The 27,267-nt window shown below is 34.5% G+C and overlaps 1 protein-coding gene across 9 annotated transcripts in view; it reads right to left on the bottom strand.

Annotated features, from left to right (window-relative positions):
* Positions 1-2,691: 2,691 nt before the first annotated feature.
* SLC25A40 (solute carrier family 25 member 40) overlaps positions 2,692-27,267 on the bottom strand; it is a 34,398-nt gene continuing 9,822 nt past the window's right edge. For 6 of the 9 annotated variants that reach the window (XM_033088130.1, XM_033088137.1, XM_033088129.1 and 3 more), the window contains 10 exons: positions 26,995-27,054; positions 25,419-25,525; positions 18,342-18,409; positions 16,157-16,281; positions 15,319-15,492; positions 12,179-12,288; positions 10,440-10,521; positions 8,249-8,311; positions 6,057-6,137; positions 2,692-5,654 (listed from right to left, as the gene is read on the bottom strand). In XM_033088130.1, coding sequence (XP_032944021.1) covers positions 5,539-5,654; positions 6,057-6,137; positions 8,249-8,311; positions 10,440-10,521; positions 12,179-12,288; positions 15,319-15,492; positions 16,157-16,281; positions 18,342-18,409; positions 25,419-25,525; positions 26,995-27,054 — 986 coding nt within the window. In that variant the 3' untranslated portion in view covers positions 2,692-5,538. The remainder of the gene's footprint in view (positions 5,655-6,056; positions 6,138-8,248; positions 8,312-10,439; positions 10,522-12,178; positions 12,289-15,318; positions 15,493-16,156; positions 16,282-18,341; positions 18,410-25,418; positions 25,526-26,994; positions 27,055-27,267) is intronic. The other 3 variants (XM_033088133.1, XM_033088132.1, XM_033088134.1) reach the window with 3 other exon arrangements.

Below are 27,267 nucleotides of genomic sequence, written 5' to 3'. Positions count from 1 at the left end.
AGGGTAATCAACTATAACGTCTGGCATACAGTACTGCTTTTTCTCCCTTGTGTGCAACAATGAATTGTATCATGTATGTCTCACAGCTTCTATCATTTAGTTGCATTTTAAAGTTAATGTTAAAAATCCTTGCACTTCTACAGGTTAAAAAAAGTTTTTTAAAAAAGCTGTGAGCTGTATTTCTAGTGTTTTTGCAATTTTTGGAACTATACATCTTGTCCCTAAAAATTCCACCATACTGAAAGAGAAAATGTGTTAAGTATATTTTCTGTAGTAAGTTATGAGGAAAACATGGATTAGCTGTGCCAAAGAAGTTTTATACATTGTTTACATGAAGAGGCTACAATACTTATTGGGGACTTTAAGTGGTATTTTTGTTTAATAAAACATTACATTCAAACTTGGTAGCTTTGATATATAGAAAGAATGTTCCTCCTAAAACAATTTTTATTGAGAGGAGGCAAAAAGTGCTGAACTTACCACATTCACTCTTTGTATTAGAAATGTAGGAGTTTGGTTGTTCTCTGCAGTCTTCAGAGCTTTGCTCTCATAATTTGGAATTTAAGATAATAAATAGTAACAAGGCTAGTCTTACATGTAAGACAGTTCAAACAGTGTCATTTCAGGGACAAAGGAGGTCTGGAAGCCCTTAAAGTAAGTTAACCTTAGATGTACCAGAACTACTCAGAGCTTTCTTCTTTTAGCTTAAGGCTTTACTTGTAGACATGCAAATATTCTTGAGCAGTGGTACTGTATATCTTAATTCTGTACACCTTATTGTGAATGAGGTATCCAAAGCAGTTTTCACGCAGCTTGGAGGATGAAAGGTAGGTATGAAATGAGGACAGATGGAAGCCTTGGGAGGGGAGAATGAGAAACGGTTAAGGAGGGGAACTTCAAAACTTTTAGGCTAGCCTTAAGCACTATTGCTTTCCAAGCAACTATCAGAATAACATTTAAATGATTTATCATTCATGGTCCATTCTCAACTAGACATTATCCTTCAATAATTAAAAAAAAATCTTTGTTAAAATTTTTCCATACATTTTTATAATACAGAAATTCAAGGTTCCGTAATTGGTAAAATTTTTCAGATTTGTCTAATGGACACAGTAACTTGTGCATCTTAACATGCTAAATGCAGATTTAAATATGACACCTGAGGATCGTAACTTTTCCTCCTTTCTTGGAGCTCTTGGTATAAAATTCATCTGCCAATGTGAAGTTAGGTTTTTACAGTTTATCTCACACTAGTTATAGAGGTAGTTTGTTAATGTGTGCATGAGGAAACAACTGATGTCTCAATCTTTACTTTTAAGTGGTGGTGTTTATTGTTCACAGGCCCTCCCCAAAATAGAATGCTGAATTACATGCTAGTATTTCCATGCATATTTTGTTGCCCTGATGTATTATTCTTGTTGCATGTATATTAAACATTTTGTATCATGCATTTGGTGGTCTTATTTTGTCCTTGAGGAAAACTTACTTCATTCAGGTTGTGGACTGAACTTCTGTTTCAACAAATGTGGTAAACGTGTATTACTTAACACTGAAAATGCTAATATGAAAATGGTTTTGGAGAAATCCTTATTGTAATTCCTATCAAATAAAACACATTTTATTTTTTTTAAAACCATGACATGCGTTAGAATACGCAACATCTATTGAAGTGGCACAGTACACTAATGGTTCTGGCAGTGTTGCTGACTGGATTATGTAATAGCCAGTGTTTGTTTTCTCACCTGTAAAATGGAAGCATCATCATCTCAGCACCTGTGTGATGCCATCAGGATGATGTCAGCATTAAACGAAATGTACATTTCTAAAAGGTGAATGCCAAAAACAAGCTACTACAGTAGCTGAGCCCCTTGTGATTTTAATGCCCCGAAGTGTTTTTGACAAATAGAATTAAATAATTCTTAATTAAGATAGGTATAAGCTTTCACTAAATGTTTCAATTGCTTTGGCTGCCATGTGGTTTATAGTTAAAGATTTAGAAAGCATGTTAGTCATGTTCTGAAGGACTGCTTGTAAAGCAGGTTCCAGGATAAATATTTAAAAGTATACTTTAAGATAATAGAAACAGTATAGCCAATTAAGCACAAAACAATGGTAGCTTCAATAATGCGAATCACAGATGTCTAGTTTATGCATTTTGCTTTAAAGAAAATGTCAGACACACAATTATGAGATATTTTGCAGAATCTTGGTTCTTCAACCCAGCACCCCTTGTTCTCAGTATAATTTTGTGTTGCTGATATGCTGTTTCTTTGTCAAGCATGAGGAGTTAACTTCAGGTTCTTGGGAATTTACGAGTTTGTTTTGCAGAAGGAATGTCTCCAAGGTAGCTGCCACCAGCTACTGGTGCCCAGGAGTCGGATGTGAAAAAGCATTAATCTGTGACTGAAGAAACAGGCTTCTCTCTCAGTTCCCTGTAACTGCCCCTCTTCTCCCTCCCCATTACAACTCTGCTGCTTGGTCCGGAACTGCAAAGATGGTCTTTGGACATTAGTCTGCTGTCATCCCAGGCTACCTGCTTCTGGAGTAAAGCAACCTTTCCTTTCCACCCAACACGTGCGTCTCCAGTATGGGCTTTCGAGCAGTGAGTAGATGAACTTTGGTGTTTTTTTTTCCCCCAGTAACACTACAAATTATGATGGACAGAAACCTTAAAAATGCAAGTAAACTAAGTTTTTATTTAAGTCATCTTTATTAGATTTACATACAAGTTTTCAAGTGGTTAAAAATGCCTCACAACTTAGGAAATTCTTTGCTAAAGTTCCTATCATTAGGTTAAATCTCTTAATTTTAATCAACTCATACATTGGATTGCCTCTGAAATATCACATGACTACTGCTCTGAACATCAGGGCTCCTAAATTTTTAAAAGTTAGTTCACTTTGCTCTTCCATGTAGGCAAAGCAGCTTCTATTTAGCTTTGGTGTTTCTTCTTTTTAACTGATAGAAAGGGAAAGATAAGATTCTAACAGTGTCATCATGGCACCATGGTACCTTTTAAAATATATATTTCAGTCCAAACCAAGCTTTTAGATTGTTTTAAAACAGACCACCTTATTAACAACTCTTTAATTATTAGAGCTGTACCAAAAATACTTCCTTGGTTTCCTGTTGCCGTATTTCTTCTCCATTGGCACACAATGCCTCTGACTACATTTCCAATCTGCCTGCCTACCGCATCCCCATATACCCGACCTTTTCAATTACATCACTGGCACACCTCTAGCAATCATAGCTCTGAAACTTCCTTGAGGCCAGTGAGTTTCTAAAACGTCTTATCTCCAGTGCTTTTTATACTGCCTACCTACCACATAAAAGGTCTCAAGTATTGAATGACATTAAAATATAAGAGCAGTAATTTATTTAAAAGTTCGTTTTGGAAAAAAAATAAAAAATAATAGACTAAAATTCTTCACATCTCTGGAATTTGTGCCCCAAGAATGGGAGGATAAAGTTTAAAGGAGTCCTATGTGATTAAATAAACTTAGTGAATAATTTTCCAAGAAATAAAAGGAAAATTTAACTCCATATCAACTCTTTTCAAAAGTCAAATATGTATTATATGAAAAGTAGCAAACAATACTTGAATAAGACATTTCTTTTTAAAAATTTACATAAATATGCATGTGAGGAAATTTATCATTAATAAAATGAAACTACTTCCTTTCAGAAACATTACCAAGAACACAATTCCTAGCCAATCCCTTTTTGGTTGCTAATTTTTTTTAACCAAAGTACATTAATGCTTATTTACCACTTAAGTATAAAGAAAGCTGAAGCTTTTTTTCCATCCAGATACAGTGTATGTAATATGTGTTGGAGAAACTACTAGGGAATTAGATTTACATTATTTGAGTCATAAATGGTAATTGTCCACGAGTGCGGTCAGTACTGGCGTGTACAGGTAGAAGTTTCTCTTCTGGTATTTTTAAGTGATTGTAAATTGAAATATGTGACTCCATTTTGAGAGCATAGTTCTAAATCTGAATTGTTCTTTTTTCTACCAATCAGTTATCAAAAAGAAGCGTAGCAAAACCAAGTTAAATTTAATATTGTTAAACAGCAACGTTCAAGATAAAAGTTCAGACACACATTATATGAAAATATTTACCTAGAAGCACAGTGATAATTTATAAAACATTGTAATGAAAATATAAGTTAAAATCAAATACTTATATTTTTATACATATGTATGTTGCAAATTTAAGGTAAATCAACACAGGATAAAAACACAAAAAGTTACATACAAATCTTACATAGCTTTATTTCTGGTGAAACATAAAAACTCTTTTCTACTGTAATACAAATAAATTTCTCTAGCAACACTTGAGAAGATTTTTACCTAAATATATTACCTATTTTAGGGAAAAAAATGCTTCACATTTTCATAAAACTCAGACCGCAATAAAGTGCTTTTTCTTATAGTATGTATATCCTCAGAAAAATCAAACCAGTTTAAAAAAAATTATCATTTCCTGTCCTGCGATTATATTCTTTTTATTTCATTCCTAGTCATAAGTTAAGCTACTTAGTCATTAGCCTAAGTGACAAAAAGCTATTTCTTCAAGGAAACTACTGCCTGTTTAGTCTCTTGGTCTAGCATACTGTTAAGATGCTTAACATCGAGGGAAATTTTGGAAATACTGTGTGACTGATATTGTATTAATATATCAAATTTGATAGAACAAAGCAATACGAGTCATCTAGAGAATGCCAGTGATACATGAATTACAACATGGCTGGAATGAGAGGACTTTCCTGTGCCAAAACATTTTCAGTAGTCTAAATACAATGTGGTTTTCCATTGTACACCCAAGTTTTTGAAGAGAACATTTAATACATTCGGTAGAACCTCCCTCTTGTGCAGAAACAGGAGATAATACAGGATCTTCAGTCATCAAAAACAGCAGCATCTGCATCACACAAACGACTACATTTTGGTTCATAAAAATTGCCATACCTTTGATTTAAGAAGTCCTAATACACATGGAGCCTTCAAACAGTAACAAAACCTACACTTAATGCATTTGAATTTTAAAAGAGTAACTAATACATAATATTTGGTATATGTGTTATTTAAAGAACGCCTTCTATTATGTACTTTGTTGAAATACTTAAATACCTATGTACATGATTTAAATGTGTATAAAGACTTGGCATTTTTCTTCTAGACCCTGTACGCCAGTCAGCAGACAATTCAGTGTTCTGAGTATCTGACACTCCCAATAAGATTAAGTTAATCCCAAACCTATACCAAACTCTCAGTGCTAAGATAATTTTTCTTTTTTTAATAAAAATGTTCAATGGTTGTGATTTCTGAAATACCTTTTTCAGTATCTCAAAATTAGGATAATTTATTTTAAAATTAGGATTATGATTTAGAGGCAAAGTACAAATTCCTATTCATTTAAATTACAGGAAAGATATAAAATCATTGTAAGATAACGGTGGAAAAGATTCTTGCCTAACAGCCTCCATCTTATTATTTGGCAATGGTTGTTATTTCAAGTTGAAGCAGCATCACTGGTATTGCTGTTTGCGAGCATTTTGTTTCTGGAAAAAAACCTTTCCAAATTCATATGTACTGATCATAATGGCACAAGCAGGAGCAATTTTAATTAAACGGGGAATTAGGCCTGAAAAAAAAAATAGAAAAAAAATCAAGACGAATTTTACCTTATTTTTTTAAATGTAATTTATTTGGTTTCATTCTGATAATGATCAAATTAAATGAGGTGATATAGCAAACATCGTGCCATACTGGTGTCAAAGAACAAGCCAAACTCACTTCCACCCGCCTCACTTTAAGTCCATGTTATTTTATACAGAAATTTTATTCCACGTTACTTTATACAGAAATTTTATCTTACTGATAGTAAATCTATTATTTAACATTTTTAAATTTATAGCAGAGATGTTTAGGAGATCATAAATGCGGAATGTTTTCAATAATTTCCTGCTGAAAGTTAGCAAGGTAATAGATTTAAAAGTAAAAGTAAACATTTTATTCAACAATTTGGTAAAGCAAATATTTTTACCTGAAAATAATCCAGGAAACCCATTCTTAGCAACAATGTTCTTCATTATAGCCCAGGTTGACATATGCAAAGGCATAGAAACTAGATGTTAAATAAAGAAATGATACTATTATCAATTACCATTTAATTTCTAATACAGTTAAATACACACAAAACAGTATTTATGGCCTTTGGGGGTATATCATTTCATTATAATAAAAACATCTAATTTGCCTAAAGAGCTATTTTAAATCTTATTTTTAATAGTTGTATTCATTAAAAAAAATTAGGAAAAGGATATAAGTTTAAAGGTGTATGGGACTAGATGCAATCTAGGAGGAATATACAGAGGCTTCTCCCAAACTGATGTTTGCTTATTAAGCTTGGTAGTAGGTATAATTTATACTTTTTTCCATGTCTTAAAAACTTTAATAATGAAAAATTTTAAAGATGTACAGAAATCTTCATGGCGTTCCCAAAGCCAAAAAGAAGCACTGATAACCATTTTAAATTTTTATTTCATACATTTAAAAAAATTTTTTTCCCTAAGAAGAGGTTCTGAGGAAAATAGTTTTTCTCTCTAGTAAGGTCTAGTTTTATTAAAAAGCTATTTTCTGAATAGATGTGCCAGTCTTGAGATAAATTAGATCAAGTTCTATCTCCTCCAAAAGGCAAATTTATTCTTAAACTAACAGTAACATCTCATTTATTTGTAACCACTCAAATATCTGGAACATAGGAAAAAATTAATTTATAGTTTTAAAAAAACAGCAAAAATAGATGTCACTGAAGTTCAAAAACATAAAGCTTATGAATGAGCTGTTCTGCACAAAGTTTGCTTACCTTCATTTTACCCAGTGATTTTAACAGCTGACTTAGCCCAGAAACTAGATGTAGTAACTAAAAAAAGTCTGCTAAGAAGCAATCATGCTACCATGTGAACACTGAGACATCTGACACCCTGAAGATTTCAGTCTTTATTTGAGATCAGCTGCATGATGGGCATCCACTCCTGTATTACCCTCACTAGCCTCTGAGAGCTGCACTACGAAACTCGGCAATAATTACTGTGTACATTGATGACAACTGAGTCATTAAGAAAGAGTAAAGTACATATTAGAAAGCATGCCCAGGGAAAAGGGAAAGGTTAGAAAAAGATATCTTTTAAAAATGGCTTTTTAGAATTTTGCCACTTAATGGATTGGGGCTCATCTCAAATTTCATTTATATAAAATACCAGATGCTTTATGAAATGAGGCCTTGTGATACAGGAAGCCCTACTTTTAGTGTAAGTATTAATAGTGTAAGCGCTCTAGCAACCCAAGAGGAAGGTACTTACTTTAAAACTAAGAACAAGATATTTATGAATGAAATTTAACTTTCTAAAAATGGTCAATCACAAAAACTTTATATTACTAGTTGGCAACTTTCAGTTTAAATTATTTACATTTTGGAAACAACTGTTGAAACAAAGGGGGCCAAGTAGCTGGGTATTTCTAATCTTGTAGAACTCAAGCCCCAAACTGGTCTCTATCTGACTAGCAGGGTGAAATTAATGTAAAAGATAAAGGACAGAAAGAGTTAATAATTGAAGGTAAGCCATGGCAGAGCTCTAATAGAACCTCCAAATTGTCTTCTGCCTGAAGTTCCAACATTAAAGAGCTATTCCTAAAGGTAATCAACAACTTCTTACACTGTGAGGAAACACTTTGATTATTAAATATTTGAAGCATGAACAATAAAACACTCATTTATCAAATTTATCAAATTCTAACTGTACCTTTCAGATACAGTTGAAGCCCCATGTATATTTTTTCCCAATCCTACCTCCCTCTCTCCTCAGATATAATCACTCTCTTATCTTTTTCTTTTTATCTTTCTCATGCGTGTGTTTCAACTTTTACTACACACTGTACACTTACTCTTGTAATGTGCTTTAGGATTATCTATGTTGGCAGTGTAGCTATATTTTATTCATTTTAATTGCTGTATGGTATTCCATTATATGGATTATCACAATTTACCTATTTCCCTGCCAAGGAACAGTTAGGTGGTTTCTAACTTTTTAGGATTCAGACTTCTTCAGTGAACATCCTTGTATATGTGCAAAAGTGTCTTTAGGACACATACCTAGGAGGTGAATTGCTTGTTCAAAAGCATTTCTTGACATTGCCAGATCATTTTCCAAAGCAGTTCAAAATTTATAGTCTCACCTGCCCGTGTGGAAGTTCCCACAGCTCCACATCCTCCCCAACAATCCAGTGATAAAATTTGTACTAAGATTGAGCATTTTTAAGACATTTACCAAGTACAAGCATTTTTAAAAATTATTTTTAAATTTCTCTTGAAGTACTTTAAAATATTGAGTACGTTCAGAAAAAAAGAAGTTTTAACCTGTGGAAAACAGGTGGATCAGAGCCAGGTTTATAAATCTGAAACTGGAGGTTAAATGTTAAGAAATATATAAATAAATGAACAAGTTCCCTCTATTACAGGATCTGGCACTTATTACTTAATCCCGATGTGCTTCTCCTCTGCGAGGTTACGAGCTCTTTAGAGACTCAGATACCTCTTTTGCCTGTAGACACCAGCTGGTGCCCCACACCCAGGGGGCGCTCGGTCAGGAGCCGCCTCACGGATGGAGGACGGGAGAAGTGGCCTAAGTGCACTGGTACAGAGCTCTTACTCTTGCATGGAAATGACCAGCGTTCTATAGGTAACATTTCATAGTTTCTGTTTTGCTAGGACGAAAGGGTTTGGTATAGTAGAGCTATGGAACGGAGGAAGCCACTTCTAAATGGCGCTGACTTACTGCTTTCAATGGGGATAAATATACAATAAAAATGAGAAAAAATTTTGGCTTTTATCACTCAAATCAGAAGTGTAGTTTGCAATACGAACATATCTTGCTAAATATAAATGGTTCATAGCTAACGCAAGAGTAACGAGTTAAAGTGACTAACAATAATCATGGAAAACTAAGACCCAAGGCTTATTTAGGTTTCTTCTTTTGGGTTTAAACGGAGAAACATTAATTAGAAAAAAAAAGCAGTGATAGGTAAGAGTGAAATCTAATGAAAGATGCCCCCTGGTGCCAGACTCAGTGTGGATGTACAAGGACAGTCAGCTAGGGACCATTTCCAAAATACACAAGATAGAGCCCTACCTCAGATCTAATAAATGCAAGTCCAGTGAGGGTGGTGCTCGGCTTTTCGTGTGGTGGAAAGGCACCCCTGGTGGCTCCAGTGATTATTTACCTATGTAAGTGGATCTCAAACTTGAGTGTAAGAACTGTAGAGATTCCCATTTTTTACCTTATTGTCACCATGACCATGACCATCATACGACCACCATCACCACAATGATCACCAATCATTTAAGGTAAGTTACAACAAAGAGAAGATTCCTACTATTGTCAATACTATTCCTACTATTTTCACTTAACAGAGGAATAGGAATTCTGTGGGTTGGTAGAAAGATGGAAACAAAATAATTTTGGATTATCAGGGGAGAAGAGAGAGGGCTTAGACAACAGAACGGCTGACACCCTAAAGAGGGAAGTGAGAAAACCCTGATAATAAACTTTGATTACCTCTCATGTTTTAGTTTTAATATTAAACGGGACTAGGACTTTGGTAAGTCAAGGACAAAATTGTCTCTAATATGCATCAGACTCATTTTCAAAGGTCTGTAATCAATGTTTCTTTCAACATTAGAATACCTATTTTACTTTGTATGCCAAATACTATACTGGTGGGCTACATGAATTTATTTACATTAGAATGGTACAAAGCTTACGTGACACAATTTTGTAATGGATAATTTCCAATGGGTTTGCTATACTTTCTACAGATAAATAATGACAGAAGGGATCTAATGGATGCAACTAAGAGTACACTTTAGTTCTAGAAGAAATTACAGGTTATAAAGAAGTAAAGGTAGATGGGATGATAGGTAAAAAAAAAAAATTAAAAAAAAGGGAAACTAAAAAATAAACAGGAGAAAAAAAGAACAAAGAATTCTACACATATTAATGAGACAAAACATGCTAAAAGAAAAAGGATTCCCAGTAATTTACAATCCTTCATCCTGATTTATCTAGATTTATTTGGGAAAAAAACAACAAAAAAATTATATAATCTTCTATATAGCAGGTATTGGGACTTAACTGATGGCAGGCAAAATACATAGACTTTAAGATTTCTTAAATTATTTGTTTGGACTTAGAATTTTTTTTCTGGGTATTCTATTCTAACAGTGTATTCATTTCAGTGTACTCTGCCTTAAGGAGTAAGGCAGAGGGTAAACAAATCTTATTATTATTTTAGATATTTCTAACTTAGTATCTGGAAAGGAAAACAAAAATTTTCATGACACCTTGAAAATGTTTTAAATTAAACTTACTTTTATGACTTTCATACATCCAAAGTTGTGTCTGCTTCTGTGTTTTTACCACATCAAATGGTAAAGTTGCAACAGCTGCAAACTATCAAAAAGTAAAACTGATTAATTTAAATCTATCTTTAAATTTTTTCTAAAATATTTTTACATTCTTCTATTTTGCACATTGCTTAATAAGGATAATATTGGAAATCATAACTAAACTTAAACTTGAAACAAAACCAGATATATTTAAAGAGAAGCTTTTATTAAAGAAAACAGATACATGCCTTATGTATTTCTCCCAAAATTGAGAAATAAAAATCTCAGAAAATTTCCCCTACTCTCCTGAGGTCACACAACTGGTAGTGTTGGAGACAGAATTCCAACCAGACCTGTGACTCCAAAACCAGTGTTCAGAATCTGTGATGCTCTTGCGTGTTCCATTATCCTTTACTTCACATGAAGGTATAATACATATAATACATATTTATATAATATATATAATACATATAATACAAATGGCACCAATATTTTCTAGATTAAAAATTTTTTTAAATAATTTTTTTGTTAAAGAGAAATACTAAGATATAAAACTTTTCCTTTATATTACCAGAAAGCTGTTAAGACACGCTAAAGCCATTTTTCAACTCTTTTTAGATATTAACCATTTATTTGTAAGTTAAGTATGGAATTAGTGTTATAATTCCAACTGTTAGGATTTTCTGAAAATAAACAGGCCTTGTTTTTCTTCATTCATGCTGGATTAAGATAAATACAATTAAGTTACATTTAATCACCTCACAAATAACAGGGATAATGAGAAGATTTTGCTGGCATTGTAATTATTTAAATTGCTAAAAAAGTAATTGCTTTTTTGCCTCAGTGGGCTTATAACCCACTACTAGGCTTAGTTTGATAGATCTCAGGTCTGGGAATATTGATAGCTAAATTTTGAACTCAATCACAGTGGCTTTCTTAGCCTAGGTTTTCTGATACTATTATTCCAATATTTTCTTGCAGGTCTCTGTCACCTCACTATGCTGTTTCACTCGTTTTCATTTGGTCCCAGTATGTCAGCACCTCGCTCTAAGTCATCACAAAGTCATTCTGTAAGTATGTGCGTGTAAGAAAACTCTTTTTGGCCAAGATCCTGGTGACAGGAATCTGTATAAAGGAAGTCCGTTACACAACTTTTCATTGGGTGGAAGAGGGGGGAAAGAGGGACCCTCTACTACCCAAAAACAGTCATTTGAGTTTCCTCCCTTCTGAATGTTATTTTTGTTAAAATTCTTAAGAAGTACTTAGCCAAAATGTTCCCAAAGAAACAGGAATTAGCAGCAGAAGATGAAATTATTTCTATTCAGTCCAATTATACATAGGACATGATACTCCATTAAATATCTAGTTAGGCCGACTGGCATTTAATGAACAAATTGCCAAATACTTTGTACATAATAAAGCACTATTTCATCTACTATCATTATCATAACTGTAGTTATCTAACAAATCCAAAAGTTGTCCACAAAAATATAATAATGTATTTGTAATATATTAAAAACATAGATACAAAGAGCCTTGTAAAATATTTGAATGGCTAATAATGTATTTCCTCAAAAGTAGGATAATAAGTAGAAATTTTCAAAGCAATGCAGCCTGAAAATGCTATCTCAGTAAACATGAATGCTATATAATATTTCGTTCAGTTTGAATAAGACAGTTGTCATTGTTTTGGCATATTAACAACAAAAGAATACACTTACAGAACCAGACAATGCCCCTGAAGTAAAGCTGATCATAAATGTTGGTTCATATAAGCCAGATTTCTCACACAACCACTTCTTTAAAACTTCATAGTTATACCAGTACATTGCTATAAAAACAGACAATGAAATGAACACATATTTAGAAATGAAATGCAGGACTTTAAAGACTATATTTATGAGATTATATGTTAAAGGAAAAGAGAAAGTCTAACCTTGACATACCTTGCTTTCTGTTCAGACACATACTAGGTGAAATTAAAAAAAGGAACCAAATCGTCAGTAATATTCTAGCAGACTTATAAACAAAAAAAATTATGCATCAGTGAAGTTTGGACTTTAATTCCTAAACCAAACAAAGACAGTAGGAGAAAGGAAATGTATAGGCCAATCTCATTTATGAAAATATGTGTAAAATCCTACAAAAATTAATGAAAAACAACTGAAGTCAAAAGTATTTCATAAAAGACTAGACACTATGACTACATTGGGTTATCCGAGGAATGCAAAGGTAGTAAATGTAATAAAAACCCATGAGATGCCATACACCACACTGACAGAACCACGGGATAATCGACAATGATGGAAAAGCAGATCATTTAACACACTTTCATTTAAAGCAAACTAATTTCTTGGAAAACTAGTGTTAAAGAAGAACTTCTTTAACTTGATAAAGGGTATGCAGCAAGAACCTATACCAAAAATAATTATTAACGGTGAAACAGAACTATTTCCTTTAGAATGAGGAAAATGATAGGGATGCAACATTATCATTGCTACTATTCAAAACTGTCCTAGGCAGCACAGTAAGAAAGAAAAAAAATAAAAGCTATAATGATTAAAAATGAAGAAACGGGGTGGCCATATGTCTCAGTTGGTTAGAGCGTGAGCTCTCAACAAGGTTGCTGGTTCAATTCCCACGTGAGATGGTGGGCTGCGCCCTCTGCAACTAAAGATTGAAAACGGCGACTGGACTTGGAGCTGAGCTGCGCCCTCCACAACTACATTGAAGAACAACTACTTGGAGCCGATGGACCCTGGAGAAACACAGTGTCCCCCAATATTCCCCAATAAAATAAAATAAAAATAAAGTAGTTATAATTTACATATTACTGTCTATATAGAAAACCCAAAAGATATGTAACAAATTAGAATTTATGACAGTTTTAAAAGCAGCTGGCTATAAGCTAGTAGACAAAAATCAACTATAACACTGGTCCAGCTACAAAGATTTGGAAAACATTTTTTTTAAATAGAGATTTTAAAATAGCTATCAAAAGTTGGGGATGTGTGGATATACCTATAAATACATCTTTTTAAAAAAGGTTGTATTTAACCATTATGAAGAAAATTTTAAATTTCTACTAAAATACTTTAAAGAAGAGTTATGTAATAAAGAGATAGAACGAACATCCCTGGGGGGGGGGGGACACAAGGTATCATAAAGGCTTTTTTATATTGCACTAGTAATTTAGACAATACTATGGATTAGTGCAGGAAATTGGCCAGTGAAACAGATCCATGAGTATGTGAAAACTTATACTATGATAGAGGTGACACTGCAAATTACTGGAAAAAATACGGCTCTTTAATAAATGATGCTTGGATAACTCTCAACTTGTGGGGGGAGATGAAATTGAATACTTATTTCAGTCCATAACCCCAAATCAATCACAGATAAATGAATGGCCAGTGAAACAGGGCCCAGTCTCATTAATAATCAGAAAAAAATATAAGTTAAAGATAACCACTTTAAATTACCAGCTGAACAAAAATTAAGAACTATGACAACAAAAGTGATGGTGAGGGTATGAAGGGAAGTAGCAGGAAGCTGGTAGGTGTATAGATCTACACAATCACTTTAGAAAAGACTTCGATATTTCCTAATAAAATTTTAAATGTATATATGTGTGCTAGCAATTCTAATACTGGACAAATTCTTGTACATGTACACTAAGAGACTTACAAAATGCTAACAGCAGCACTGTTTGTGTATGCATAAACAAGAAATGAAGACAAGTTACACATAAAAATAAGAATGAATCTTAAGAAAATATTTAGTAAAATAAACAGTTTTTAAAGCTCAGAAATAGGCAAAACTAAATATACTCTTTAGCAATTAACACATATGTGGTAAAAACTATTTTTAAAAATCAAGTCAAGGATAAAGAAAAACTCAGTATAGTGGTAACCACTGGGGGATGAGATAGTGGAAGGGGCTATATATGGTTTCATGATTTAAAAAACTGCAGTGTTCTAGTTCGTATTTTGAAGTGGTGACTTCACAGGTGTTCATTTTATTAGTGTACTTCATAATTTGTATCTATTTTTCTGTATCAAATATAATAAAAAAAAAGTTTGCCTAGGAATATATGGTTAATTACACTGTACATTTCTGGACAACATAATTGAACACAAAATGTTGAAGAAAAATACTAATGAAAAGGGAAAAATGCATAGAGAAGTGAATAAGAGAGCCCAAGAAAAGGACTAACTCAAAAGGGAAAAGAGAGGAACATTATTAATATAAGGGTTCTCAATAATTATTTATTTCAGTTCTTAAATGAAAAATCCTATGATTCACAAGAGAAATACTACTGAAGTATGCACATTCTACAAGTTGTTAGTTTTACACTTTTTTCCTTCATTCTTTTCATAATTCAGTGATTAGCACAATCTCCTATCTGACTTATAACAGTCTTGTTTACAGGACTCTCATTTAATGGGGGAGATTATTATCTTTAATAAATTGAAAAATGTAGAAGTCAATATAATTCATAGGTAGTCTTAAATGCATTTTATAGTATTTTGATTTGTGGCAGTTTACTTACCTTACTAATTATGACTTAGAATAATGTTAAAGATAGCTTGTATTATCAAAATATAAATACATACCAGTTAACATCTAAAAAGAAAATAAACACCAGAGAAAAGAAAACCAGGCTTGAATTAGAAACTATTCATTCAGTACACTCATAAAGCTCTGAGAGCCCAACACTGAACTAAGAGTTTGTGGTTACTAAAGATAGCTTCTTACCTTTATAGCCTTAAAGGGTTTAAAATTTAGTTGATTTAAAAGTAAAATATTAATAAAACAAAGCCACCTAGAATTTAGCAGACACTGATAAGGTAAATCCTACCTGAGAACGGTACGTCTCTAAGAACAGTGGGGGCCCAGCCCCTCCAAAGGGAAATCCAACCATCTTCAGACACTCTCTTGCTGACAAACTGATGCAGCTCCTTGTAAGAAAACTTATTAGACTGCATCTTGGTTCTAATCAATTCTAATGGACTTATCACAGTTACTGCACCGACTAATACAAACAAGGAAATATAAAAACAACAAAAAACAAAGCCATGTACTCTGCAAACACATGCACAATTAATATTTCATGCATTTTATATTTTAAACTTCTGAAATGTCTGCAAACCTTAAAATCAAATATCTAATGATGCCAACATATTGGTACAGATTTTTTTCCTTGATAAAGGTATTTCTTAAAAGTCTGCCTTTATATACCTTACTCTTTCTGGTTTCAGTTCTTTCAAGGGCAGTTCCAGATATATACATCAGCTGGGACTACTACAAAAATGACACCAGCTGCACAGAGAAAAATATCCTTCTGTATAGGGGCAAATGTCTTTCTGACTAAACTCTGAATCTCCAAGTCTCTAAGGAAAATGATTCAGGACTTTGGCATCAATTTGACATTAATTTGATGTCATCCTAAAATCTAGACTCTAAAATCTCTGTCCAAGATTCAACAGGGATGGGTTGATCCCATTTCATTCTGATGGCAATTACCACACCATATGACTTCTAGAGTGTAAATATTAACAAATTAGTACAAACTACAAATGCAAAATATAAATTACCAGTACTTACTCGTATTTTATACAAATTCTCTGTGAATGTCAAATTTTTAAAAGAAGCTTTAAACAGAAATCAAAATGAAGTATAGTAAATTTATTACTTACATCTGGCCACGATTCCAGCAACAATTGGTATGTAGCTTCCATTTTCTCCTAATTTACTTCTCAGAAGATCAGTTAATTGATCATAGCACGTGAAATAAATAACTGTGGCAGGAACTGCCATCACTCTGTTAGAAACACAAAAAGATTTGTACATAATTATCAACAGGCTTAAACATTAAATACAAGCTAAAATACTTATATTTTGTATCAGCTGAAAACCACAATGAATCAGCCAATTAGATAAATTTTTCTTTCATTTAATAGGCCACAACAAAATTGGTATCTGCCCTCCAGAAGTTTACATTCTAGTTGTGAAAATAAGTTACAGAGCACCCAGTCAGGTCACAAAGAGGAAAAGAAAAATAAGGACACTTCTGTCTCCTACACTTGTCCTGTTTTTGGTCTCCCAAATCTTCCTTCCCAATTATATTTACCATAACATGAAAATCACTGAAGTAAAAAGTACAAGAGCAACTGTAAAATATTTTTGAACTATGGACCACATATCATACCTGCTTATAACTGGAAATAAATTACAATTAATGTCGCCAAAGTTATATTTACTATATTGAGGAAATTCCAATGACATAATTTTTTAAATGAAAATATCAAAAGGGAATTATTAAAGTTGCAGATACTATTATAAATATTAATGCACTAAGAAAACAATCTGTTTAAGGACTAAAGGACATTCATATAGACCACACTTTGGAAGGTCCAATGTTCTACTATAGTGAAGTTTGATTATGAGAATTTAGAAAAAGGATTCACTATTAGTTTTGGATCTGCCACTAACTTTATAACCTTAGGCAGTGTTTAAAATATATGCCTCAAAATTGACTAATTTGCTGCATAAAAAGATCAATTAGAAAGCAATGATGTACATAAAAGCAAGGTATTGATTGGGATTTTTACATTCAGCCTTACCAGTTTATCACATTCATTCATATAATCGCTAGATAGTAGAGAATTACCTGGAAAAGGGAAAATACACTGATCGCAGTATCTCATTATTTTAGTAAAATAAACAAAAAGTCAAACAGCAAATTCTTAATTTCTGAACATGAAAAAAAAAATTATGCTTGTGCACCAAAGACAACACAGCAAGCCTGGTTGCTCAAAACTTCTGTATATTCAGCAGAGCATATCTGCACACTTAACTTTTGGCCAACTCCAAGAAATTTAGCCCTTGGAATATTCCCTATTATTGTTTTTTTGTATGTCTAGAGCGATAAACCAACTTGTCTAGGTTCATCTGTGCAAATGATGTCGTTTGTGGTAAACATGGGTTGGGACGGAGTCCCAGAAAGCAGTTTCCAGGCTCCCAGCCTCATGTGGAAAGCTGCTGGCCCAGATGTGTAGCCCGGGCATGCACAGGATGCATCCGTATGTAGGCACTTATGTAACCAGTTGACTGTCAGCCATTATCGTTCTGTATGCTATATAACTGCAGTAGCTACGTTAGCAAGAGCAGATAGTACAGGTCGTGTGGATCCCACATCCTGTGTCTCAACCGGCCGTCAGCGAGACTGTGGTGCAGGAAGGCCCCTGGTTGGGGTGTTGGCAGATGTTTGCTTCCTGTGTCTCAACCAGCCTCCGATTGAGAATATAGTGGTATAAACCCCATATCCATGGCTCTGTTGTTCCTTTTCAGCTTCACTGTATCCTGCATTCACCTGCTGGGAGCTGAGTCCCAGCATTACCACTGCCATTACAATCTGCTTTCATTTTGGGGGTTTGCAGTTTTGATAATCAGAGCTGGTCGCAAAGATAGAATGTGCCTATGCCATCAACCCCCAATGAAAGCCCTACACTCTAAAATTCAAGTGTGTTTTAGGGTAGAAATACTTTGCACATGCTGCCATGCTGAGAGAATGAGCACACCCTGTGCGATGTCATGAGGGAAGACTCCAGAGCCTATTGCCTGGTCAACTTCTGTTGTGTCTTTTTCCCTTACTGATTGTGCAAGAAAACACAGACATGAGTAAAACCTCCTTTAGATCCTGTGAGTCCTTCTAGCAAATCATCTAATGTGTGCGTGGTTGTGGGACTCACAAAACAATGCTTTAGAAAATGAAGAAGTTCAAATATTAAAAATGCACGATTTTATCTAATCATGCTGCTTATAAATCAAAACAAAACCACCACCATCATTTTGTAAGAAAAATATTAAATTTCAACTTACAAGGTAGGAGGAAGGCCACTCCACAGTGACTTTATACCCTCGTTTCGAGTGATTTTCAAAAAGGCATCCTAAAATTATAATAGAAAAAAGTCGTCAAAATATATTACTGAACTGATATACAAAACATTTACACCGTGTCCCCGAAAATAAAAGCTAGCGGGACAGACCATCAGCTTTAATGCGTCTTTTGGAGGAAAAATTAATGTAAGACCCACTCTTATTTTACTATAAGACCCGATGTAATATAATAATATAAGACTGGGTCGGACATTAATTTTTGCTCCAAAAAACGCATTAGAGCTGATTGTCCGGCTAGGTCTTATTTTCGGGGAAACACAGTACATGAGCCCTACTAGATCCTCACTGTGACGATCAGAGAAAAATTCCCTCTTGCTTCAAATGGGATGGGAAAAAGTAACCATCTGAAAATAGAACCCAAACCTCTGTCTTCCTTAACAACTATACCCAAGGGAAAAAAGTGGCTAGTTGGCCGTCAGCTGTAACCAGTTAGCCAATTAGCCACTGATAACAACTGCCGTGGCTACGTTGGTTAGTCGGTCGGTTGGCAGGCAGAGAAGCAGACAGCAGGTTGCAGGTCATGTGACTCCAGCCTCCAGTGAGACTATAGTGGTATGACTCCCCTACTTATGGCTCCGTGGGTGTTCCTTTTTGGCCTAGCCATATCCTGCGTTCTTATGTGGGGAGTGGGACAGGATGCCCCGCAGGCTGCCTCCCATGACAAATGGCGGAGCGAGCAGGGTCTCCCGCATGACAGGGGGGCACAACTTTCAGACCATATCAGCTGTGCAACAATGAAGAGGTAATCCCCTACACCATGTATCCATGGAGGCTGAGTGGGGAACCTGGACTTCCAGCTGTACCCAGTGTGAACGAAAAAGTGGTTCTGGAAAGTAACCTCACAGGGTAATCTGCTTATATGAGTAAATTCTTCACTGGGCAGGTCATGGCAGGTAGTCAAGCCCCAGGCATTTAACTGTTTACCTTAAGCAAGCTCTGTCCATTGTTTTTATGAACCTAAGTTAACACACGTTTGAAATAAGCGTTAACCACCCCACCCTCAAGAAAGCACATACTCTTAACTATCCTGTAATCCAATCCCCACCTCACTTTCTCCAACCTTCATGTAATCTTCCTTAAATTCCTTCACTCAAAATGCATAAAAGAAGCTGCAAACTAACATTCTAAGAAGCATCTGAGATTTTGCTTCCTGGCAATTGTTATCATTTTGGCTCAAAATCTTATAAAATTTTTTTACAGGTTTGATGTTTTTATGTTGACACCAACAATAACAGAATACTCCTCTTCCTCTGAGTAAACAGTGTCCAAAAGCCAGTTAAAATAGAATGTTAAATGAGATTCAAAGTCTCATAAGTCTTAGAAGTGCCTGGTTTTAATTAAAAATCTAAGAAGCAGGAAGATGTCAAACTGAATGAAAAGAGACAATAAATAGACAACCACACTGAGATAAGGGAAATGTCAGAATTATCTGAAAGATTTTAGAGCAATTAACATAAAAATCATTGAATCATCATTTACAAACATGTCTAAAACAAGCGAGAAATTAGAAAGCCTTGGCAAAGAAATATAACCTCAAAACCCTACAGATCAAAATGGAATTCTAAAAAGAAATGTTCAAGTAAAACATAAGGCAGGAAAAATAAAACAGAATACAAAAAATAAAACGGCAGGCTTACGCTCTAACATATCTGTAACTTCATTAAATATAGTCTAAATATGTCAATTAAAAGATGAAAACTGAGAGTGGTGTAAAAAACATGACACAATCATATCCTGTCTACAAGAAACTTCAGTTATAATGCTTGAAAGCAGATTGGAAGACTCAACAGAGTAAAGATGACATTTCTTCCCCCAAATAAATATACAGGCTTAACACAATTCCTATAAAAATCCCAGCAAGATTTTCTGTAGATATAAACATTATTCTAAAATTTATATGGAAAGACAAAGGAATTTTAGAAATAGCTAAAATGACTTTGAAAAAGAAAAATAATAAAGTGGGAGGAATCAGTCTATCTGATTTTGAGTAAATTCTTATTCTACAGCTACATTAAGGACTGTGTGGTATAGGAATAGACAAAAGGATAAATGGAATAGAATAGAGCCCAGAAATCCACACAATATGCCCAACTGATTTTTGACAGAGGTGCAAAAGCAACTTAATGGAGGAAAGACAACCTTTTCAACAAATACAACTGGACAAACATAGGCAAAAACAACAACAAACAAACTTCAACCTCAGGCTCATACCTTATATAAAAATAACTCAAAATAGACCAAGAACTTAAATGTAAAACGTAAAGCTATAAAACTTTTAGGAAAAAAACATAGGAGAAAATCTTCAGGTCTAAGAGTAAGTAAACAGGTCATAGACTTAACACCGAAAGCATGATCTATACAGAAAAATACTGATAAATTAAAATTTAAAGCTTTTACTTCATGAAACACCCTATTTAAAAAGATAAAAATACAAATCAGTATGAAAAAATATTTGCAAACCACATATTTGAGGATGAAAAAGGGGGTAAGACAAGTTCAGTGATGCAAAGTAACCTGATTATAAATGCCTAACTGGGCAGATCATGTGGGCAGGTCATGCTCCAGACATGTAACTTCCCTTTAGTAAAAGGTTGATCTTTGTCTTAAGTAAGCCCTGCCCATTGTTTTTGAGCATCTGGATTACCACACCTTTGAAATCACTTTTTCAGACCCCTGGAAGTATAACCAACCTCAAGAGAGCACATGATCTAATTAACTATCCTGTAATCCAATCCCTGCCTCTGTCTCCCACCTTTATGTAATCTTTACTTCTCTCCTTAATTCCAAATGCATAAAAGAAACTGCAAACTGTCATTCTGAGAAGTATTTTTCTCTTGTCTGTTGAGATGTTGCTTCCAGGCATATCCTGTTTGGCTCTAATAAACTCTTAAGGAAATTTTCTACAGGTTTGGACATTCTTACATCAGCAAACCCTAAACATGCAACTACCATGTGACCCAGTTACTGCAGTCCTATAGTGATATGTGATATTGTGATATTATGATTTATAATAAGAAATATACATTTATTTCCTAAGTGATAACGAACAATGGAAGCATCTTTGTTATATTTGGTCTTTTGTCCTCAGTCCTAAAATAGCTCCAGATAAAGGTGAAAGGAGTGTCTTTTATTATTCATAACAAGCCACTTGCAACCACACCTGAGTTTATGTTAATGAGGTGATTTTTGGAAAGACCCTAGACAACCACAAGATGGGAGCTGGTTACCAGGGGAAATAACCAAGGAATTTCAGGCATACTTTATAGAGATATTTCAGTTTCAGTTCCAGACCACTGCAATAAATTGAATACTTCAATAAAGCTAGTCACATAAATTTTGTGTTTTCCCAGTGTCTACACAAATTATATTTACACTACACTGTAGTCTATTATGTCCCAAAACATATAAACTCTATTGCTAAAAAAACGCTAACCATCATCTGCGCTGTCAGCAAGTCATAATCTTTTTGCTGGTGGAGAGTCTTGCCTCAGGGGTTACGGCTGCTGACTGATCAGGGTGGTGGTTGCTGAAGGGTGGGGTGGCTGTGACAACTTCTTAAAGACAACAATGAAGTTTGCTACATTTGCATTGATTGACTTCCTTTCACAAATGATTTCGCTGTAGCATGTGATGCGGTTTGATAACATTTTATCCACAGCAGAACTTATTTTAAAATTCTCAAAGCTGCTTTATCAACTAAGTTTATGAAATATTCTAAAATCCTTTGTTATTTCAACAATCTTCACAGCATCTTCACCAGGAGTAGATTCCATCACAAGAAACCACCTTCTTTGTTCATCCATAAGAAGCAACATTTCATTCAAGTTTTTTCATCAGATTGCAGCCATTCAATAACATCTTCAGGCTGCACCTCTAATTTTAATGCTCTTGCCATTTTCCCCACATCTTCAGTTACTTCCACCACTGAAAGTCTTGAAGCCCTCAAAGTCATCCATGAGGGCTGGAATCAACTTCTTCCAAACTCCTAATAATGTTGATATTTTGACCTCTTCCCATGAATCATGACTATTCTTAATGGCATCTAGAATGGTGAATTCTTTCCAGAATGTTTTCAATTAATTTTGCCCAGATATATCAGAGGAATCACTATCAAAATATTTCTTATCAAAATATCACTTATCAAACATCACTATCAAAATAGCCTTACAAAATATTTCTTAAAAAGATTTGAAAGTCAAAATTGCTCCTTGGTCCATGGACTGCAGCATGGAGGTTGTGTTAGCAGGCGTGAAAACAACATTGATCTCGTACATCTCTATCAGAGCTCTTGGGTGACTAGAGCCATTGTCAATGAGTAGAAATATTCTGCATCCTTTTTCCTGAGAGTCAGTCTCAACAGTGGGCTTATAACATTCAGTAAACCATGTAGTAAACAGACATGCTGTCATCCAGGCTTTGTTCTTCCATTTATAGAGCACAGGCAGAGTAGACTTAGCATCATAATTCCTAAGGGCCCTGGGATTTTCAGATTGGTGAGTGAGCACTGGCTTCAACTTAAAAGTCACCAGATGCATTAGCCCCTAACAAGAGAATTGGCCTGTCCTTTGAAGCTTTGAAGCCAGGCACTGACTTCTCTAGCCACAATAGCCCTAGAGGGCAACTTCTTCCAGTATAGAGATGTTTTGTCTAGTGGAAAATCTGGTGTTTAGTGACTCCTCCTTTGTTAATTAGCTAGACCTTCTGGGTAACTTGCTGCAGCTTCTACATCAGCACTTGCTGCTTCACCTTACACTTTTATGTTATGGAGACGGCTTCTTTCCTTACATCTCCTGAACCAACCTCTCCTAGCTTCAAACTTTTCTTCTGCAGCCTCTTCACCTCTGTCAGCCTTCACAGAAGTAAGGAGAGTTAGGGCCTTGCTCTGGATTAGACGTTGGCTTAACGTACTGTGGCTGGTTTGATCTTCTATCCAGACCACTAAAACACTCTCCATATCAGGAATAAGGCTGTTTCCCTTATCGTTAATGTGCTCACTGAAATAGCACTTTTAATTTACTTCCATAACTTTGCATTCACAACTAGGCTAACTGGTGCAAGAATTCTGGTTTTCAGCCTGTCTCAGCTTTTGACACACCTTTCTCGTCACGTGCACTAATTTCTAGCTTTTTTCATTTAAAGTGAGAGATGTGTGACTGTTCCTTTCACTTGAACAGGTAGAGGCAATTGTAAGGCTATTAAATGGGCCTGATCTCAATACTGTTGTTCTTCGGTAATAGGGAGGCCCGAGGAGAAAGCGACGAGTGGAGTCGTCAGAACACACACAGCATTTATCAATTAAGTTTGATGTTTTACATGGGCATGGTTCGTGGCACCCCAAAACAATTACAATAGTTAGCAACAAAGACCATTGATCACAGATCACCATAACAATTTAATAGTAATGAGAAAATACGAAATACTGAGAGAATTACCAAAACGTGACCGACACACAAAGTGAACAAATGCTGTTGGAATTAAACATCAGGGAAATGCAATACAGTGAAGCACAATACGAGGAGATATGCCTGTAGAGGGTTGGAACTTGCAGCCTCACCCTCCCATCTCACCCTACTGGCCAACTTGAGGGACTCTGGGGAAGGGAGAGGGACTGGAGGTTGAATTCATCACCATTAGCCAGTGATTTAATCATACATACATAATAAAGCCTCCACAGCAATCTTAAACTACGGAGTTTGGAAGCTTTCAGGTTGGTGACCACATGGAGGTGCTGGGAGAGGGGCACAACTTGCAGAGGGCGGGCGTGGAAGCACCATGACCTTTCCCCCAAGCCTTGCTCTGTGCATCTCTGCTACCTGGCTATTCGAGTTGCATCCTTTCAAAATAAATGGGTAATCTAGTAAGTAAACTGTTTTTCCAAGTTCTGTGAACAATTCTAGCAAATTTTCAAACCCAAGGAGGGAGTCATGGGAATTCCAATTTATAGCCAACCAGAACACACATGACAACTTTGGACTTGAGATTGATGTCTGAAGTGGGAGCAGTCTTGTGGGACTAAGCCTTCAACCTGTGGTATCTGATGCTAACTCCAGTCACAGAATGTCAGAACTCAGTTAAATTGTAGGAAACCTAGTAGGTGTCCTCTGAGAAATGGAGAATTGCTTGGTGTGGGGAGTAAAACACCCCAAACATCTGGTTCAGAAGTGTTAGAAGCAGAGTGTTCAGAGGAAAAAACAGTATTTTTTATATTTTCACACAAAAATCTGTATATAAATATATGTAGCTGCTTTATTCAAAAAGCCAAAAAACTAGAAACAATCCAGAAAACAAACTGTGGTATATCCATACCATGGAATACTAATAAGCTATAAAAAGGAACAAACTATTGATACATACAACTATTTACATGAATCTCCACATAATTATACTAGTGAAAAGTGCCAATCCCAAAATATTATGTTATCATTCCATTTATGTAATTCTTGAAATTACAAAATTATATAAATGGAGACCAAACTAGTACTTGCCAGGAATTAAGGAGCAGGTGAGTACACAAAGGAAATGGGTCTGACTATAAAAGGGAAACAGAAGGATCCCTGTGGTGATGGAATTGTTCTGTATCTCAACTGTACCCATGTCAACATACTGGTTCACATCGTATATTGCACTTGTTTTATGTAAGATGTTACCATTTGGGGGAAACTGGGAAAAGTGTACGTGGGATCTGTCTATATACTTTTCCTTAAAGTTGCACATGATCTATAATTACCCCAAAATAAAAAAGTTGAATTTAAAAAATGTACTCCCTTTTTTCTTTCTACATAAAAAAGCATGAACAGATGAAAAGAAAGTTAACAAAGTTAAAAGACAAAAATTCTTCCCTTTTTCTGTTTACTATCTACTTTTTAACTGCTGATAAATGTGCTAAGTATTAATATACGATGAAATTTTACTCTCCTACAATTTGGAATATCTTTCATATATAACATTAAATAAAAATTAGAAAATATACAGTGTTTATAAATAATATAATGTCCTTACCAAGGTTCCCCGGAAACATCCTGGCTTCTTATACCATGCTTTGTTGCTTTCCTCTTCACAAACACATACATGATCCATAAGTCCATTACTATATACAAAACATTTTCCTAACAGAAAAGATTCCAACAGTCAAAAATTACTTCACACAATTGTATTGTTTTTTTACTGACGAACAAACTGAAATTACGATGAGGAGACTAGAAAATTATGAGGAGATATAACCTTGTCCTCACCTTTTAGGATGTAACATACGTTATTTGATTTGCTTAATGACACAGCACTGAAAGCTAAATTCACACTGGTGAAAAGTAATTGAGTAAATTAGTAGGTTTTACATTTTCAGAACTGTAGTAAGCAAATGCACATAAAAATAAATTCTTTTTGGTTATCTGAGGAAAAGGAGAGGAAAGATAAAGGAGGAAAACCTGTTTTGAAAAGAGAACATGGGTGTACGTCTTCTCTATTTGACCACAAGTAAACTCTGGTATGCAAGGGAAATGCAGACAAAAAATATATTATGAAATGTAATGTATATCTGAACGTTGCTAAGAGAGTAAATCTTACAAGTTCTCATGACAAGAAAAGATAAATTTGTTAACTATGTGAGATGGTGGATGTTAACCAAACTTAACGTGATCATTTTGCAATATATACATACATCAAATCATTGTTGTATACCTAAAACTAATAACAATGTTATATGTTGATTATATGTCAATAAAAAAATAAATTATAAAAAAATATTCTTCTTAATCAATGTAAATAATGCTATGCTTCGTCCCTTTCTCTATATTTATACTGTTCACTTTAGACATTCGTCACCTCCCACCTAATTTACTACTTCCTCTAATACTGACTCCTTCCCATACTGGACTCATTCTTGCTGCCAAAACTGTCTTCTCTGTTCAGCCATGTATAATTCTATGAGTTTCATAGTACGTAAGTCAAGTGCCCTCCTTCTGTTTTTAAGGCTTTCTTTAATGTGTAGGAAACTACCTTACTTTTTAGTGTCTCCCTACAATCCATCTACCCTGTCATTCATCTGAAATATGCCTGTTGTTCATTCCACCTCACTGCTATGTGTTCAATAGTGGCATTTATGTCTGAGCCACTATGACATAGTCCAGTCAGTTTCCTGCTATTTAAACATATTTTGAAGTGCGATTATCCTTATAAGACTATAAAAATTGATCAAGGAATTGTGGTTTTTACCCATCTAATAAAAATGAATAATTACTCTTCTCAAATTCCACATAAACTATACTGTCTAGCAATTAAGGAGGAAGCTAGATTCTAAGTTTCCTTACAAGGACAATTCTGTTCTTACTTAAGAGGCATATACCCAAATATAAAACCATCCTCTAACTTAATTAGTAGGTTCATAAAAGTTTTATGCATGCATATTTGTTTTCTACCTAGATCTCATCATGTACAACTAAGGAAAAACTGTTTCTGCATGAGGATAAAGAGGCATCAATTTGTTTCAACTCATAAAAAGAGAATATTATTCAAATAAAAATGAATGTAGTAACATTTAAAAATCCAACATAACACTTTTAGGATAATTAATACATACCTTTGGAAAATGGGTTGTTCTGGGCTTGGAGTCGAATTTTAACAACATCCAGGGGTGTCACTATGAAGATACATAAATTTCAATTAATAGGTGATACATGTGAATTTAGAGATGTTTGTCCAAAGAACACAAAATACATTGAATTATATATACATCATTACTTTATAATGGGTAAGATTATTTATCTTAAAGTAATTTTGAAAATATCATTCTATTTTTTGTCCTTGAATTTTGTTGAAGAGGATTAATGAGAATACTATGTAATCAGTTCTT

This window comes from Rhinolophus ferrumequinum, chromosome 20, assembly GCF_004115265.2.
Source record: "Rhinolophus ferrumequinum isolate MPI-CBG mRhiFer1 chromosome 20, mRhiFer1_v1.p, whole genome shotgun sequence".
NCBI classification, from domain to species: Eukaryota; Metazoa; Chordata; class Mammalia; order Chiroptera; family Rhinolophidae; genus Rhinolophus; species Rhinolophus ferrumequinum.
Note: the sequence above shows the minus strand (reverse complement) of the source record. Positions and strands in the feature narration are given on the sequence as shown.